The sequence below is a fragment of the Prosopis cineraria genome, unplaced genomic scaffold, assembly GCF_029017545.1.
Source record: "Prosopis cineraria cultivar Desert tree isolate PC_DT_omini unplaced genomic scaffold, ASM2901754v1 PC9, whole genome shotgun sequence".
Classification (NCBI taxonomy): Eukaryota; Viridiplantae; Streptophyta; class Magnoliopsida; order Fabales; family Fabaceae; genus Prosopis; species Prosopis cineraria.
Window position 1 is genome coordinate 28,372,766 of NW_026555340.1, and position 14,645 is coordinate 28,387,410.

General features: G+C 35.9%; 3 protein-coding genes and 1 long non-coding RNA gene across 9 annotated transcripts; 3 read left to right on the forward strand and 1 right to left on the reverse strand.

Annotated features, from left to right (window-relative positions):
* Nucleotides 1-173: 173 nt before the first annotated feature.
* LOC129320348 (uncharacterized) lies at nt 174-3,448 on the reverse strand. 2 transcript variants are annotated; one of them, XR_008595772.1, is made up of 4 exons: nt 2,042-3,448; nt 1,831-1,958; nt 1,256-1,696; nt 174-1,029 (listed from the first exon to the last, which is right to left on the reverse strand). It is a non-coding gene; the product is annotated as an uncharacterized LOC129320348 (long non-coding RNA). The 2 variants fall into 2 exon arrangements; XR_008595771.1 differs by having other exon boundaries at nt 1,831-3,448.
* LOC129320347 (inactive protein RESTRICTED TEV MOVEMENT 2-like) lies at nt 492-1,387 on the forward strand. Its single transcript, XM_054965766.1, has 2 exons — nt 492-627; nt 838-1,387. The coding sequence occupies exons 1-2, from the start codon at nt 492-494 to the stop codon at nt 1,374-1,376; spliced, it is 675 nt and encodes a 224-aa protein (XP_054821741.1). The 3' UTR covers nt 1,377-1,387.
* Nucleotides 3,449-6,523: 3,075 nt separating the features above from the next.
* LOC129320343 (protein QUIRKY-like) lies at nt 6,524-10,709 on the forward strand. Of its 5 annotated transcripts, none has more exons than XR_008595768.1 (3): nt 6,524-9,748; nt 10,271-10,348; nt 10,421-10,709. XR_008595768.1 is itself a non-coding variant. In XM_054965759.1 (2 exons), the coding sequence occupies exon 1, from the start codon at nt 6,652-6,654 to the stop codon at nt 9,730-9,732; it is 3,081 nt and encodes a 1,026-aa protein (XP_054821734.1). In that variant the 5' UTR covers nt 6,524-6,651; the 3' UTR covers nt 9,733-9,748; nt 10,421-10,709. The 5 variants fall into 5 exon arrangements, 2 of the variants coding, with proteins under 2 accessions (XP_054821734.1, XP_054821735.1); XR_008595770.1 differs by having other exon boundaries at nt 10,426-10,709; XR_008595769.1 differs by having other exon boundaries at nt 10,274-10,348.
* A 992-nt stretch (nt 10,710-11,701) lies between these two features.
* On the forward strand, nt 11,702-14,544 carry LOC129320346 (mitochondrial outer membrane protein porin of 36 kDa-like). Its single transcript, XM_054965765.1, has 5 exons — nt 11,702-12,690; nt 12,817-12,903; nt 13,097-13,158; nt 13,675-13,901; nt 14,024-14,544. Exons 1-5 carry the CDS (start codon nt 12,642-12,644, stop codon nt 14,328-14,330), a joined length of 732 nt encoding a protein of 243 aa, XP_054821740.1. The 5' UTR covers nt 11,702-12,641; the 3' UTR covers nt 14,331-14,544.
* Nucleotides 14,545-14,645: the final 101 nt, after the last annotated feature.

Genomic DNA, 14,645 nt, shown 5'->3' on the forward strand with positions numbered 1-14,645 from the left:
CAGGACAAACTCAGGATTTAAGGATAAATTAACTCGACTCTCTCGATCAGTTTAACCAAGTTGCTCTTGTTAATAAAATTAATGTTAATAAAATTAATGTTGCCTACTCGAGAGGTGGCTACATATCTTCTTCTGCTGGACAACCTCCATAGCAGAAAGAGGTGGCGTGGAAATGAGCAAAACAAGGAAAGAATAGTTCGCTTTTGGACAATGTTACAAAACTACGTACATACGTTGGTCACCACCTTAAGTTCTTATACGCTCTTTCCGCATAAGTTTGGAATAATAATGTTAACAAGCCATCAATCAACTCTTCACCGCCATCAAACGAAATATGCAGATCACAGCATGAAACAGCAATTATATACGATCACGATCAAGTGTTAAAACCAAAGGACAAAGTTTCATTGCGTGAATTTTGATACTCCTTCAACATCCAATCAATACTTTCTGTCTAGAGAATCATATCAGCTATTGGATCATCCTTATCAATGGCTAGTACTGTTAGAGGTGGAAGAAGGGCTGGAGTCAGAACAAGCTCACGTGCTCCTATCGTGGAACAAATAGTGCCCAATTCTGGATGGACAGAGGACTCCACCGGGCATTATCTTTTAGTTGATCTTCCCGGTATTCCACATTCAAACACCTTTATTTCATAGTACAAGACTAGAATATACATGCTTCTGCAACATACAAGCATTGGCATATTGAAAGAGGACGCCTCTGTCTGTTTTCTTTCCAATGTCGACTAGTCATTTTTCTTCTTGGCTTGCTTCTTCAATCTCTCTATGCCTGAAGTAAGGTCATTAACAAGCCAGTGAAAACTATTTTTTTCAGGATTCAAGAAGGAAGAGGTGAAGCTGCAGGTCGAGGGCTCTGGCTATATTATAGTAAGAGGAGAAAGGCAAGTGAACGAAGAGAAACGTGTTCATTTTGAGCTGATTTTTCCAGTGCCAAAGGATTCAGATACTGATAAGATAGCTGGGAAATTTGATGGTGAGATCCTCTACGTGACAATCACCAAGAGAACTGCACAAGAGAACACCGAAACTGAGGCTGCTATGGCTGCAAATGGCAGTGTTAGGAGCCCAGAAGAAAATTACAAACGTGAGGACCACGGTGCTGATCATAATCAACAAAGAGGTCACAACACACAACACGACCTCCATAGAGAGGAGGAAATAAGAAGAAAAGAAGTCACCCACGTGGGGAGTTTTTCTGAAGAGTTGATAAGGAAGTGGGAAAAAGAACCTACCATATTAACAAGTGCGGTGAAAGTTTTAAGACAGAACAAGGGAATTGTTATCACTGCAGTTTTAGCCTTTTCCTTGGGGTTGTTAGTTTCTCGCAAGTTTCAATCCTCAACAGCACCATAAGTGGATTTACTTGATCTGCATTCATAAATGTATTTTCTTCCCTTTATATGACATCCCTCACATATATTTATGCGTGTGTGTGAACAAATAAGAAATTTAAATCTATCTGCTCGTGGTTATGCTTTTCCCATGATATTGTAGGCATATAGAATAAAGCTTCATATAATTTCTGCAAACAATAATATCTATTCCTTATCATTCCTTCCTTTTTCCCCAGATCTTTAATACATTCAAGCATGGTTTGATTTGTTTATCAAAAACCTTTGCCTTGTCATAATTCTGAGTGAGATAGGGAAAGATCCTGCCCCCACGTCAATATTCTGCACAACAAGTTTGACTGTCCTCTCAGAAAATAATATGATTAATACATAAGAAATTCAATTTCTTACTTTTCAAATCAAATCCAAAATAAAAGTCATAAAGGGAAAAATAGAAAGATGGATATTAAACTTACAGCAAGAGGCATGTGAGGAAAACAATCACAAGAGGGTTATGTTCTTAGAAATTTCAAGTTCCTGGTTTCTCAATGCTCAGGTCTACGTATCCAACTTTATGCCGACTCGGAATCCCTTTGAGAAAACCCTAAAAAAATAACTTAAATTGCCTTTTGTTTTTCAACACATCCTTTGCATTTGATTCTTTAAGCAACTGTATTCTTCACTCACCTCATCCTCAACTTGATCCAAAATATGCTGAATCAGAGGCATCGTATCAAAATTTGCTTTTATCTTGCAGGATCAGATTCCACAAACAGCCCACCAAATTAAAAAAGCCAACAAAAACGCATAGCACTGATACGGAATAAAAGAAGTCTCTTGGGCATCTGAACCAAAAAGTAGTAACTAATGTTTTCATGTGAGTCACAGCAGCTGAACAAAATAAAATTCCCCTTTTAATCTCAACACAAAAACCTTGCTTGCAGAACTTGAACACCTCTTACGTGTATTCCTGCCTTTTCCAATAACATTAATTATTAATTATATAGCTCCCAAGTGGTTTAAAAACTCCCCAAACAACCAAAATGCTACATGTTGAGCAAAATACAAAGTGCCCAAGGGTGACAAACCTGCTAAGATCAGCTAGGATAGAGTGGAATGGAGCCCCTAGGAGCTTGTTAAACACAATTTTTGTAACCAATGGTTGCTTGAAATGAAAAAGGGAAGGTTTATAGTTTGAGATATAGATGGTGACAAGCAATGGACAGCTAGGGGAGAATCAGAGAGCCAAAGAAGAGATAAAGGCGATGCTTTGTCGTCCAACTTTATTCAAAATTGGGTGCTTTTGACAAAAAGGATGCCTCCATGGTTGGGACGTGGAATCATGTGCCTTCCCCTGTCTTAATCTTTTATCTTACGTGAGATCTGTGACTATGAGCACAAGAAAGAGTCTTCACCTGTACAGTCTAACAAAAAAGGAGTCTTCACCTTCAAACCAACAAATAGTGGTGGTATGGTGCAGCGTCCTAGGCCGCTGTGCATTGTTCAAGCTGCTTGTCAGGATGTGTACATCATTGGTGTGTGCTCTCTCCATTTTTATTTATAAAAGAAACTGCTATTTTTAATTTATTTTTTATATAAATAAAATTATAATTTTTAATAGATATTTATTACAAATTTTTTAAACCATTCTTCATAATTTCATCATTCATAATCATAGGAAACAATTAATGAGATTTGAATGTTTGATTAACACAATTAATAAAGGGTGTTGTAGTCAAATTTTTTTTACTTTTAAACATAATTAATATAGTTAATCAATTTTTTAAATTGTGTGATATAATTTTTCTCTCCTACAAATAGAAACAGAGAGAGTATATCTATAAGATGAGGGGTTCATTAATTAAACCTTATTAAGAGAACAAGAACATGTACTCATGATCTTATGATCAAGGTTGTTAAACTCGTGATAGGAATATAAACTCATATCGCAAATTTAAATTGTAACATCATAAGAGTTTTTCTTTATTAACAAATAGCCACTAAAATATAACCTAATTTAATTTAAATATATTAAAAATATAAATTATTGAAATGCAACCTATCTACATTGATGAATTATCATACACAAGACATAACAAATTTAAAATAGAGAAACTTATTCTTGATATTTTTGTTTTCCTTTTTACTGACATTAATTTTTGTATTTCAAGTTTTTTTTTGAACCAAGTCCTATAACTTTTATAAATTAAATTTTTTACAATATATACTTAATTTGCTTAATTCAAAAAAAAATTGACAAGCTTAATAAGCCTGTATCTAGTTCGAGTTTATAAATTAATTGATATGATTTTATAAGTTAGAAATGTAAAAATAATAAACTTGAAAGTAAACTCATGAGTTTAACAGAGTTTGTATCTAATTTGGGTTTACATGTGAGTTGGCATGATTTTATAAATTAAAAAAGTAAAAACATAAAACTTAAAAATTTAACTCGAGAGTTTAACAATTATGTTTATAATGGCCTGAAAAATTGATTAAGAAGTAAATATCAGGCCTTCTGTGCCCCTAAAGATTAGTCCAAGATAGCGCATGATCAGCATTCTTGAAGGTTCAGACCAGTGGAATACTGCAACTTATCATTTATTTAAATCGAATAATTATAAAATAAAATAAAATAAAGAAAGAGAAGAGGCACGGGTATTTGCTAATTAAGGCATGGAAAATTGATTGAAAATTAAAAACCAGGACTTTTTGGTCGTAAAGATCAATGCAAGAGAGTTCATCAATCATTCTCACGGGTTCCAAACGAGTGGAATTATATAAACTATAATTTAGTTTAACGAAATAATCATAATTAAATAATTAATAATTGATTAATAATTATGTAGAATAAAAAATAAGGGTCGAATTTAAAATGTTGGGCTTGAAAGCCCTGTTTAAATAAGGATTAAGGTGTTAGAAATTAATTTTTTTTAAAGTAATTGAATTTGAGAGCTTGACCCTAATAAATCCTGTGAAAAAGAGCTTAGGCTCAAGCGGCTCTTCAAGCCTCCATAAGCCGGGTTATATTATATATGTATGCGCACACACATACCTATATTTGATAAATAATGACATAATTTGATTAATATTTATTATAAGTGATGAAGAAGAAGTTGTAGAAATAATGAATATTAAATCTACAACTCCATCTTCAACAAGTAGACCTACATTTAAGGAATTTAATATTTTATTTTTAGATGATGATGAGGAGGTTTAGATTTATATTGATAAAGATTTTAATCTTCATCTTAAATTTTAAATTTTAAATTTTTATCAAATTTTATGTGAGACTTTAATTTATTTTATATTAAATTTAAAAATATTTTATTTAAATTAAAATGTTAAATTTTTTCAAGAAAGAGGGTTTAAGAGCCAGATTCTAAACCCTATAAATAAAGGTCAAGTCTTAGAATTAGATTAAATTTTAAGTAATTATATTTTAGAGCCTAAGCCTGTAAAAACTGAACTTATAAAAGTCAGAAACTCGCCCTAATTTTCACCTCTAATTTCAAGGGTTATATTAGACTCGTGCGGGGGCACGCTCTTCTAGAGTCGGTAATTTGGGCCAAGCCCGACGGGCCAGCCCAAACCCGCTCGAAAAATTTAAACCCAAACTTAAAAAAATAATATTTTTTATTATTCGGGCCTATTTGGGCCGCCCGAATAGGCCCGAGAAAATTTGGGTTCAGGCTTGGCCCGAATACCCAAATAAAAAAAATATATAATATAGTAAATATTAATTATTTTTTAAGTTTTAGATCATTTTATTTTAAAATACCATATATTTGAGTGTATTACTATAGTTATTTTTAAAAAAATAAAAATATTTATATTTTTCCATTTTTATTATTTTTAATCAAATAAAATATCTCAAAATAATAATTAAAATATATTTTAATATTAATTTTTATATTTTAAGACTCAATTTTTTTAAAAAATTGAGTCATATAAACCATTTTCTTGTCCAAAAAATTATATTTTATATTTTTTATAAAATAAGATAATTAATTTTAAATTAAAAATAATTTTAAAAATAAAATTTGGACATGTATGAATTTTCGGCTCTACTACTAAACAAACATAATAAATAAAATAATATTTTTAAATAATTATTTGATTATTATCCACGCCAGTTAAAAATTAAGAATGAATTAAAGTAAATATTTTTTGTATATAGGACTTAAACAATATAAAAGATTTAAAAAAATTCAAAAAAATAGTATTTTACCCATAATTAAATAATTTTATTTTATATAATATAATGACGACTATTTTTTTCATATTCTTAAAAATAAAAAGTACAGTTTATCCAATAGTTATTAAAAACTTAAACTAATCAGGACAATAATTTTAAATTAATGGTTTAACCGTAGTTGAATTGAGATTAACTTGATCATAATTAAAATAATATGATTCAATTAAAATATATAAATATTTTTATATAACTATAATAAGAGTAATATTTAAATAAATATGACATTAATTTACAAGTAAAGGAAACATTCATGAATAAATTGCACATAATACAACAAAACAGTAACATGACTTAAATACTTAACTACAAAGTTAATAAATTATTATTTTTTATTCATTTCAAGTTAAAATAATATGTTATGCTTAATAAAATTATTTAAAAATTAAAATTAATTAAAAATAAAAAAATATTTTTAAAAAAGTTTCTGGTATTCAAGTCGGCACGAATAAGCCCGAAGGTGTTAGGGCCGGGCTTGACTATATGAGTTTTTAAAAAGAGTAGGATTCTTTAAGCCCGACCTAAATTAAGCTCGGCTTGAATAAATTCAGCCTGTCCGAGTTACCGACTCTACGCTCTTCTTTCTTGACAGTAATATTTGTTGGCTCAGTCGTGTGTTTAACCTCAGTTCCTTTCCTTGGACTGTTGTTTCAACTCTAGGCAAACAAACTATTTAAAAAAAAGGGAAGAGAAGCTGAGGTGAATAGCGAATCAAGTAAAAGAGGAAAGCAAAACCTTCTCGAGAGAGCAAGGAATCTGATCTCCCCACTGTCACCCTCTTTACCAAACTTCAATTCGAGCCCCACTGATATATGAAAGAACTGGAAAGGGAAGAATAAAGAAATAGCACGAATCCAAAATTAAATTAAAATAAAGAAAAATAAAATAATAAAGCACACAGAGAAAGCAATCCGCAAAACCAACCTGGTTCTCACTCTTACTCTCTCTCTTTCTCTGCTTAGCTCTCTCGACGGCCACCGTTATTGGCTGCACTTTCAAGCTTAACGGAAGCAGAACCCGATGCCGATAACAAAATGAGAACATGACGATGCCGATTCAGCCACCACCGCATGTTCCGAGGATTGCCAGAAAGCTGATCGTCGAAGTAGTGGATGCACGCAATCTCCTTCCAAAGGATGGCCAGGGAAGCTCTAGCCCTTACGTTGTCGCTGACTTTGATGGACAGAGGAAAAGGACCAGTTCCAGGTACAGGGAGCTTAACCCGGTTTGGAACGAGGATCTTGAGTTCATTGTATCTGACCCCGATAACATGGAATCCGAAGAGCTAGAGATTGAGGTCTACAACGACAAGAAGTTCGGAAATGGGAGTGGCCGGAAAAATCATTTCCTGGGCAGGGTTAAGCTCAACGGTACTCAATTCTCCAGGAGAGGGGATGAAGGTCTGGTGTACTATACGTTGGAGAAGAAGAGCGTCTTTAGTTGGATTAGGGGCGAAATAGGCCTTAAGATTTATTACTTTGATGAGATGATGGAGGAAGAAGGTCCCCCTCAGCAGCAAGAGCAGGAGCCACAGCAGCAAGTTGCAGAGCATGAGAGGACGAAATCTCCGGCCGTAGCAGTCGTAGAGGAGGGAAGAGTGTTTGAGGTTCCAGGCCCGCAGGAACATTGCGTGCCTGAAGTCCCTCATTCACCGCACGTTGTGATTGTTGAAGAATCACCACCGCCGGTGGTCCATGTACCGCCGGACCAACCAATGCCAGATATGGCAGGACCGCCACCACCTATATCGGAAATACCACCTCTAGAGGCCCGAAGAATGCAATCAGGAGGAATACCGGGAGTGGAGAGAGTTACGATTTTGAAGAGGCCCTATGGGGATTACTCTCCGAAAGTGATATCCAAAAAGTCCACCAATGTCGATTCTGAGAGGGTTCACCCCTATGAGTTGGTGGAACCGATGCAATACCTATTTGTCCGAATAGTTAAGGCTCGTGGGTTGGCACCAAATGAGAGTCCCTACGTGAAGATTCGAGGGTCTTCGGGCCCCTTGCTCCGATCAAAACCTGCACGATACCGTCCAAATGAGCCCAATGACTCCCCAGAGTGGAACCAAGTTTTCGCCCTCGGACACAAGGCTGACACACCAAGCGCGACACTAGAGATCTCGGTTTGGGATTCTCCAAACGAGCAATTTTTGGGTGGTGTTTGCTTTGATCTCTCTGACGTGCCTGTACGAGACCCTCCTGATAGTCCCTTGGCCCCGCAATGGTATCGCCTCGAAGGTGGTGCCATTGAACAAAATTCAGGTAAAGTTTCTGGTGATATTCAACTTTCCGTCTGGATTGGTACACAAGCAGATGATGCATTCCCGGAGGCATGGAGCTCCGACGTTCCCGACGTGGCATACACACGCTCTAAAGTATACCAGTCACCAAAGCTTTGGTACTTGCGTGTGAACATCATTGAAGCTCAAGACCTTAACATCCCTCCAAATCTCCCCCCATTAACGGTGCCGGAGATTCGAATAAAAGTACAATTAGGATTTCAAAGCCAACGAACAAGGCGAGGATGCATGAATAACCATAGCCTATCCATCCATTGGAATGAAGACCTGCTTTTTGTGGCCGGTGAGCCTTTGGAAGAAGATCCCATGATTTTGCTTGTAGAAGATCGTACGACCAAAGAAGCCGTAACACTGGGGCACATCGTAATCCCACTGACCTCCATTGAGCAACGAATCGATGAGCGCCACGTAACATCAAAATGGTTTCCCCTAGAAGGTTTCACAGGGGTTGGCCCCTACAGTGGACGTGTCCACCTGAGACTATGCTTAGAAGGTGGCTATCACGTGTTGGATGAAGCGGCACATATATGCAGTGACTTTCGAGCAACGGCAAAGCAGTTATGGAAGCCGGCCATTGGAATTCTTGAATTAGGCATCTTAGGGGCTCGCGATCTCATTCCCATGAAACCCAGACCAGGAGGAAAGGGGTCCACTGATGCTTACTGTGTGGCCAAGTATGGGAAGAAATGGGTTCGCACTCGAACCATCATAGACAGCTTTGATCCACGTTGGAACGAGCAGTACACATGGCAAGTGTATGACCCTTGTACAGTCTTGACTATCGGTGTGTTTGACAATTGGCGAATGTTTGTGGATGCGTCAGAAGATAAACCTGATAGTCGTATTGGGAAAGTGCGAATCCGAGTATCTACTCTGGAGAGTAATAAGGTGTATACAAATTCATATCCTTTGTTGGTGTTATCTAGATATGGGTTGAAGAAAATTGGTGAGATTGAACTAGCAGTTCGTTTTGCCTGCCCTTCTTTATTGCCTGATACTTGTGCACTTTATGGGCAGCCATTATTTCCTAGAATGCATTATCTTCGTCCACTTGGTTTGGCTCAACAGGAAGCATTACGTGGAGCCGCCATAAAGATGGTGGCTCAATGGCTCTCTAAGGCTGAGCCACCATTGGGGCATGAGGTGGTTCAGTATATGTTGGACACAGACTCACACACTTGGAGCATGAGGAAGAGCAAGGTCAATTGGTGTCGGATCGTGGCGGTTCTGGCATGGGCCATCGGGTTGGCGAAATGGTTGGACGATATCAAAAGGTGGAGGAACCCAATGACGACTGTTCTGGTCCATGTTTTGTATTTGGTACTTGTTTGGTATCCGGATTTGATTGTCCCTACTGGGTTCTTATACGTGGTTTTGATTGGCATATGGTATTATCGGTTCAGACCTAAGATACCAGCTGGAATGGATACCCGATTGTCACAAGCTGAAACTGTTGACCCGGATGAGTTAGATGAGGAATTTGACACAATGCCTAGTTCAAGGCCACCTGATATAATTCGAGTCCGATATGACAGGTTACGCATGCTGGCTGCTCGGGTCCAAACAGTGTTAGGCCATTTTGCAGCACAAGGAGAGAGGCTGCAAGCCTTGGTGAGTTGGAGGGATCCAAGGGCCACAAAGCAATTCATTGTAGTGTGCATGGCCATTACAGTGATAATGTATGCGGTGCCGCCAAAAATGGTGGCTGTGGCTTTAGGATTCTACTACCTGCGACATCCCATGTTTAGGGACCCAATGCCTTCCGCTTCCTTGAACTTTTTCAGGAGACTGCCAAGCTTGTCTGATCAATTGATGTAGATTGATTCACACTATTGTAGGTCTTTTTTCTTTTTCTTGTTTTATTTGCTTTTTGGGACAATTTTTCAGACATCAGAATTTAAATATTGGGATAGATGGTGGGAGCAAGGGTGAGACAACAAAGCAAATATTTGGCATTTTGCAATAATAACATTGTATGGACACTGAAGTAGGGGATGAAACTTTGAAGGAAAGTAAGCTAGTTGTCATCGTGTTCTTTTTTTTTCTGTAATCAACTACATTGCTTGACGATCACCATTCAAGACTTGAAATAAAAGACAAGGTCTTGGCTCTTTGATGGCGTGGAGAATTTCTTGTCATCATGTTTGGGAAAGTATATGCCTCTTGGATATCTTTTTGACATAAAAAATTTGCTTTAGGAGCTTCTGTACTGTTTTTATAGGTTGTTTTAAGTTCAATCTGCTTGTGATCTTGATGTTTTGTTCTATTGGTGAACTGCGGTTCTAATATTTTAATAATACCTTGAATTCTTTATTATGACCTTTACATGTACTATGCTCATGGATGGACCAAATAGAAGCGCACTCGTGTTAAATATACAAATCCAAGGCATTGCAAAGCACATTTCTCTATTGGTCATGTTGATGCTAGACTGGTCAGTAAATATGTTTGCTTCATCTTAAATTAGATTTTGTTTTGGTAATATCAATATTGCCCACACTGGCAGGGTAGAGAAAGACATCTCTCAACTTGGAAGTTTGGCTTGCTCAAATGGAGAACTCTTTTTCTTGAATGCAAATTAGATAACGGGTCACACATGCACATGTACAGGGGCAAGCAAAGAAAGAAAGAAGATTAAGGACCATTAATTAATGATTTAGGATTGATGACTATGAAGGTGTAAATCCACTACATTGAATTGCATCACAAATTCAAGCCAAGCATATATTCAGGCCTCATCATCTTTTAGGCATACATCTGACTAAATTTATTATTGACGCAGTTTAGCAGAGCCATATTCTGGTGCACCATGAACAGAAATGACCCTTCATCTTCGTTCATACATTCCTCCCATATTGGCATTCAGTGATCATATTATGGCCAAATCATTGATGAATTTATGATCACACGCAGGATAATCACAGATCAGTGGCCAAGAGTAGAAATTGTCTATGGTGAAATTCAAAACCATGAAACAATTTCATAGCCCCCCCCCCCTTTTTTCTTTCTGTGTCGTCAACCTAATTTGTATTACATAAATCAACCTATACAAGACCAGTACAGAGGCCATTCATGGATCCAAACCAGAAAATGGCTTCTCTATAAAACTACCAGCAAGCCTATAGTACGTATTATGACTTTGTGACTAAAAATACATAAACCAGATCAGAAATTTAATTATTAATTTCTCCTCTACAATATTATGATCTTGTAATTAAAAAGTAGAATCCTCCTATTTTATTCTTACAAATTTCAGGAAAAAAATATGAATAAAAAAAATTTATACCCATTCTCACTTCCAGGAAAAAAGATGCTCGTATGTTTCATTATATGCTGTGACTTTTCAACTAATGCGGCACAAAACGGAGTGGCTTGTCCATATGATGGGCAATACTCTTCGTAGTCAATTGTACAGACGACCGACTTATTTGCTTCCCTTACTTGAAACCGTATACTTTTTATTTTTATAGCATACAGCTTAAATTATAGCCTTATGGGTATGCTCCTTTCACGATTGTAATCATTAGATTATATTATATGGATCTTTTTGGCTGTAACAACGTAGCATAATTTTTCATATATATACAAAATGATACTTTATTTATCTTAAAAATATAAACATATATTATATTTATTGATATTAATTAAAAAAATATATTTAAATTAAATAAAACTATTTTAGTCAATAACAGACGCATATGTAACCTTAAATGAAATTTAAAAATCTTTTTTTTTTTTTAACAAACTACAAAGTTATTTGTAACTTACTCTTAAATGAGAGTAAATTGACTGTGTGAGAATATCATCTGAGCTTTAAAAAAGAAATTGGTAAAGAATATTATCCATGTTGACTAGAACGCGTGGGAGTGAAGATTTCCAGTACTCCAAAATGTAGCCAAAAATAGTACCTTCTTGTGACGCTGTTCTTGGCAGATTGTCAAGTTTCCTTAAAGCTCCGTTTCTGAGAAGAGAATTTTATACCTTCCGCCATTGTCAGTTTTCAGTTAATCGCCTTGTTAGGGAGAAAATTGTGTCACAGCAATTATACTTCCCTTAAATTATCTAGGTCTACGCTTTCCAGAGGGAACAAAATCCAAATCCATGGCAATCTATATGGAGACTGAAGAAATAGATGAACATGAACACGAAGAAGTTGTTGTGAAGAAGCATGAGATGCAAAATTTGTAGCAAAATTCTGGAGTTCGCAAATGTACCTTCTAATATGTGTAATGCATCTTCAGATTGAAAGACTTGGTGTTCGGTATGTGTTTGTAGGGTTTGATCTTAGTTTTGTTAATTTTGATTTGTAAAGACTTGTTAAACAGTGATAAGAATAGGAGATTAAATGCTTCCAAATGTGTACCATAATTCTGAAATCAGCTTAAGAGCAAAGCAAGGATGATTGTCAACAATAATTTGCATAGGACCGAGATTTACAGGCCAAATTACTCTAAGCTAACTATACCAACTTCAGCACTGAGACCGCCTAGCTTAAGTCTTACTCTTTCTCTATGCGCCACCGTCTTGACTCACATAAACAGTACCCCCAACGGGTTCGTTGGAAATTTCGTTTGGAGATTGGACACTGTTCAATTAAATGTCTGTTTGCACGAGAGGAAATTTCGTCATTTCCTTCCATCATTTTCCAATAAATTCTCGAGCCTACCAAATCAAACCAGGCGCATCTCAGAATAGAATATTGATTTCTATGCAGTGTTCTTAGCGAAATGAGCAAGTGTCCGGGCTTATATTTTGATATTGGGAAAAGGGCCAAAGGTTTGAGGATGATCTTCTTTTCTTTCAGATTCTTTGCCTTGTTGATTTTTTTTTCCACTGAACCTGATATAGTTAGTGATCTTGAAGTTTCATTGTCTTTAACATTCTAACACGTGTAATTTCAAGATGTTCTTCACAAGGACTACGCTCACCAGCCACCAATTCACTTTCACTACCAATTCATGGACTGGAATCTAGATCTTTCCTGTCAAGGTAATTGAAATATCAGCTCCTTTTTTTTTTTTTTTTTGCTCCCTACCTCATAGCTTGAAAAAAAATCTGTTAGCAAAAAAAAAGTTATGAGAAATAACAGCCTTGGTCCTAAATATTATACCTGAAAATGGAAATAATAGCCGTGGAATTTTAACAGCTGACCATAGTGTCTTTTTTGTTGCAACTATAACAGTAGAAGAAATTGTTCCTGGACTAAGAAGTCTTTTCAATTTTACGCTACCTGATTCCGGAAAGGTAAAATTTTTCTAACTTGCAAGATATAATAAAATTATGGTTAAAGTATAATTTTAGTCCTCTAACTTTATATAAAAATTTAATTTTGTTAAGTATCTTTTTAATCCTTTAACCCTAATATCATTACCTTCAAATAACTATTTTTTATATTAATTATTATTATTTTAAAAAATTAAACTAAATATGTCAATATCTGAAAAAGTTTTGTTAATATTTGAAAGTTCAATGTAAAAATTTATTGAGATAAAACTAACAGTGTTGGGGTTAAAAAATTAAAAAGACACTTTATAAAATTAATACACTAAAAGTACAGTTAAAAGACTAAATGTATACTTTAGTCAAAAATTATTTATGCACTTTCATGTAAAATTACCTTTGAACTTAAAAGGCTTTCTTCTTATGTTCTAGATATCATATTTGCTTTAGAATTTAAACTCGTTGATATAATCTTTGAAGATGACTCAATCTTCATGGTCATCCTTATTTCTTAGTTCATTTGAATTTTGATGATCACAGGTGGAACTGCAATACCTGAGTAACTACACTGGGATTACTGGGTGCATTGGATTAATAGGAAACCTTGAAAGAGGATATGACCCTGTTGTCAACTTCTCTGGTCTTATAGGAACAGATATTCTATCTTTGGGGACCAAACTTGCTTACGACATCTCAACAAGGGAATTCAGGAAAATGAATGTTGGTTTCAGCTTCAACACCGCGTTCCTTGTTGCTTCTATGACCATGTGAGCTTCAAAACATATAGCCCCACACACAAGTTCAAAATGTCCACTTAAACTGCGCATGATTAGTTTTAGCTGGATCTTTGTGAAACTATCATGAGATTCTGAAGTTTGGTTTGATGCAGGCATGACAGGTTTGACACAGTGAAAGCATCATTTTATCATGAAGTGAACCCTCTGACTAAGACAGCCATAGCAGCAGAGGTGAAGCATAGGATCTCACTGAATGAAACTGGTGTGACAATTGGTGCTCAGCACGCATTGTTACCTTGCACAATGGTGAAGGCTCGACTTGACACTTACGGCAAGGCGGGTGCGCTAATTCAGCAACAGTTCTGGCAGAGAATTTGTATATCCATGGCTGGAGAAATTGATTTTAGGGCCACAAGTAAACTTCCTAAGATTGGACTCTCCCTGGCTCTAGCACCCTAGTCAATCTCAAGGAGAAAAGCCATTATATTATCTTGCACGCATGATGGAAGTTATCATTTTTTATTACTATCCATTTTAATCAATATTGTAGAACAGTATGAGATGCCATACATGCCATGCTGAGTGTTTCTCTGAAGGGTTGAGGACCTAGGAAAGAGTTCTTGACAACTCTTATGAATAAACACAATGATAGTACCAAATATTTTTGAGATCAGTTTCATCAAACAGAAATCATCAGAAAACAACAGCAACAATTTCTCATCCTATCATTTACCATGCTGGCAACTGTGAGCCATGTAACATGATTTAGCATGA

Excerpts from the sequence above, each read along its gene's own strand:
- LOC129320347 (XM_054965766.1), top strand. The coding sequence starts at position 492 with ATGGCTAGTACTGTTAGAGGTGGAAGAAGGGCTGGAGTCAGAACAAGC. Across the intron at positions 628-837 it reads TCTTTTAGTTGATCTTCCCG|GATTCAAGAAGGAAGAGGTG; the intron begins GTATTCCACATT and ends TATTTTTTTCAG.
- LOC129320343 (XM_054965759.1), top strand. The coding sequence starts at position 6,652 with ATGACGATGCCGATTCAGCCACCACCGCATGTTCCGAGGATTGCCAGA.
- LOC129320346 (XM_054965765.1), top strand. The coding sequence starts at position 12,642 with ATGAGCAAGTGTCCGGGCTTATATTTTGATATTGGGAAAAGGGCCAAA. Across the intron at positions 12,904-13,096 it reads TCTAGATCTTTCCTGTCAAG|TAGAAGAAATTGTTCCTGGA; the intron begins GTAATTGAAATA and ends CAACTATAACAG. Across the intron at positions 13,902-14,023 it reads CTTGTTGCTTCTATGACCAT|GCATGACAGGTTTGACACAG; the intron begins GTGAGCTTCAAA and ends GGTTTGATGCAG.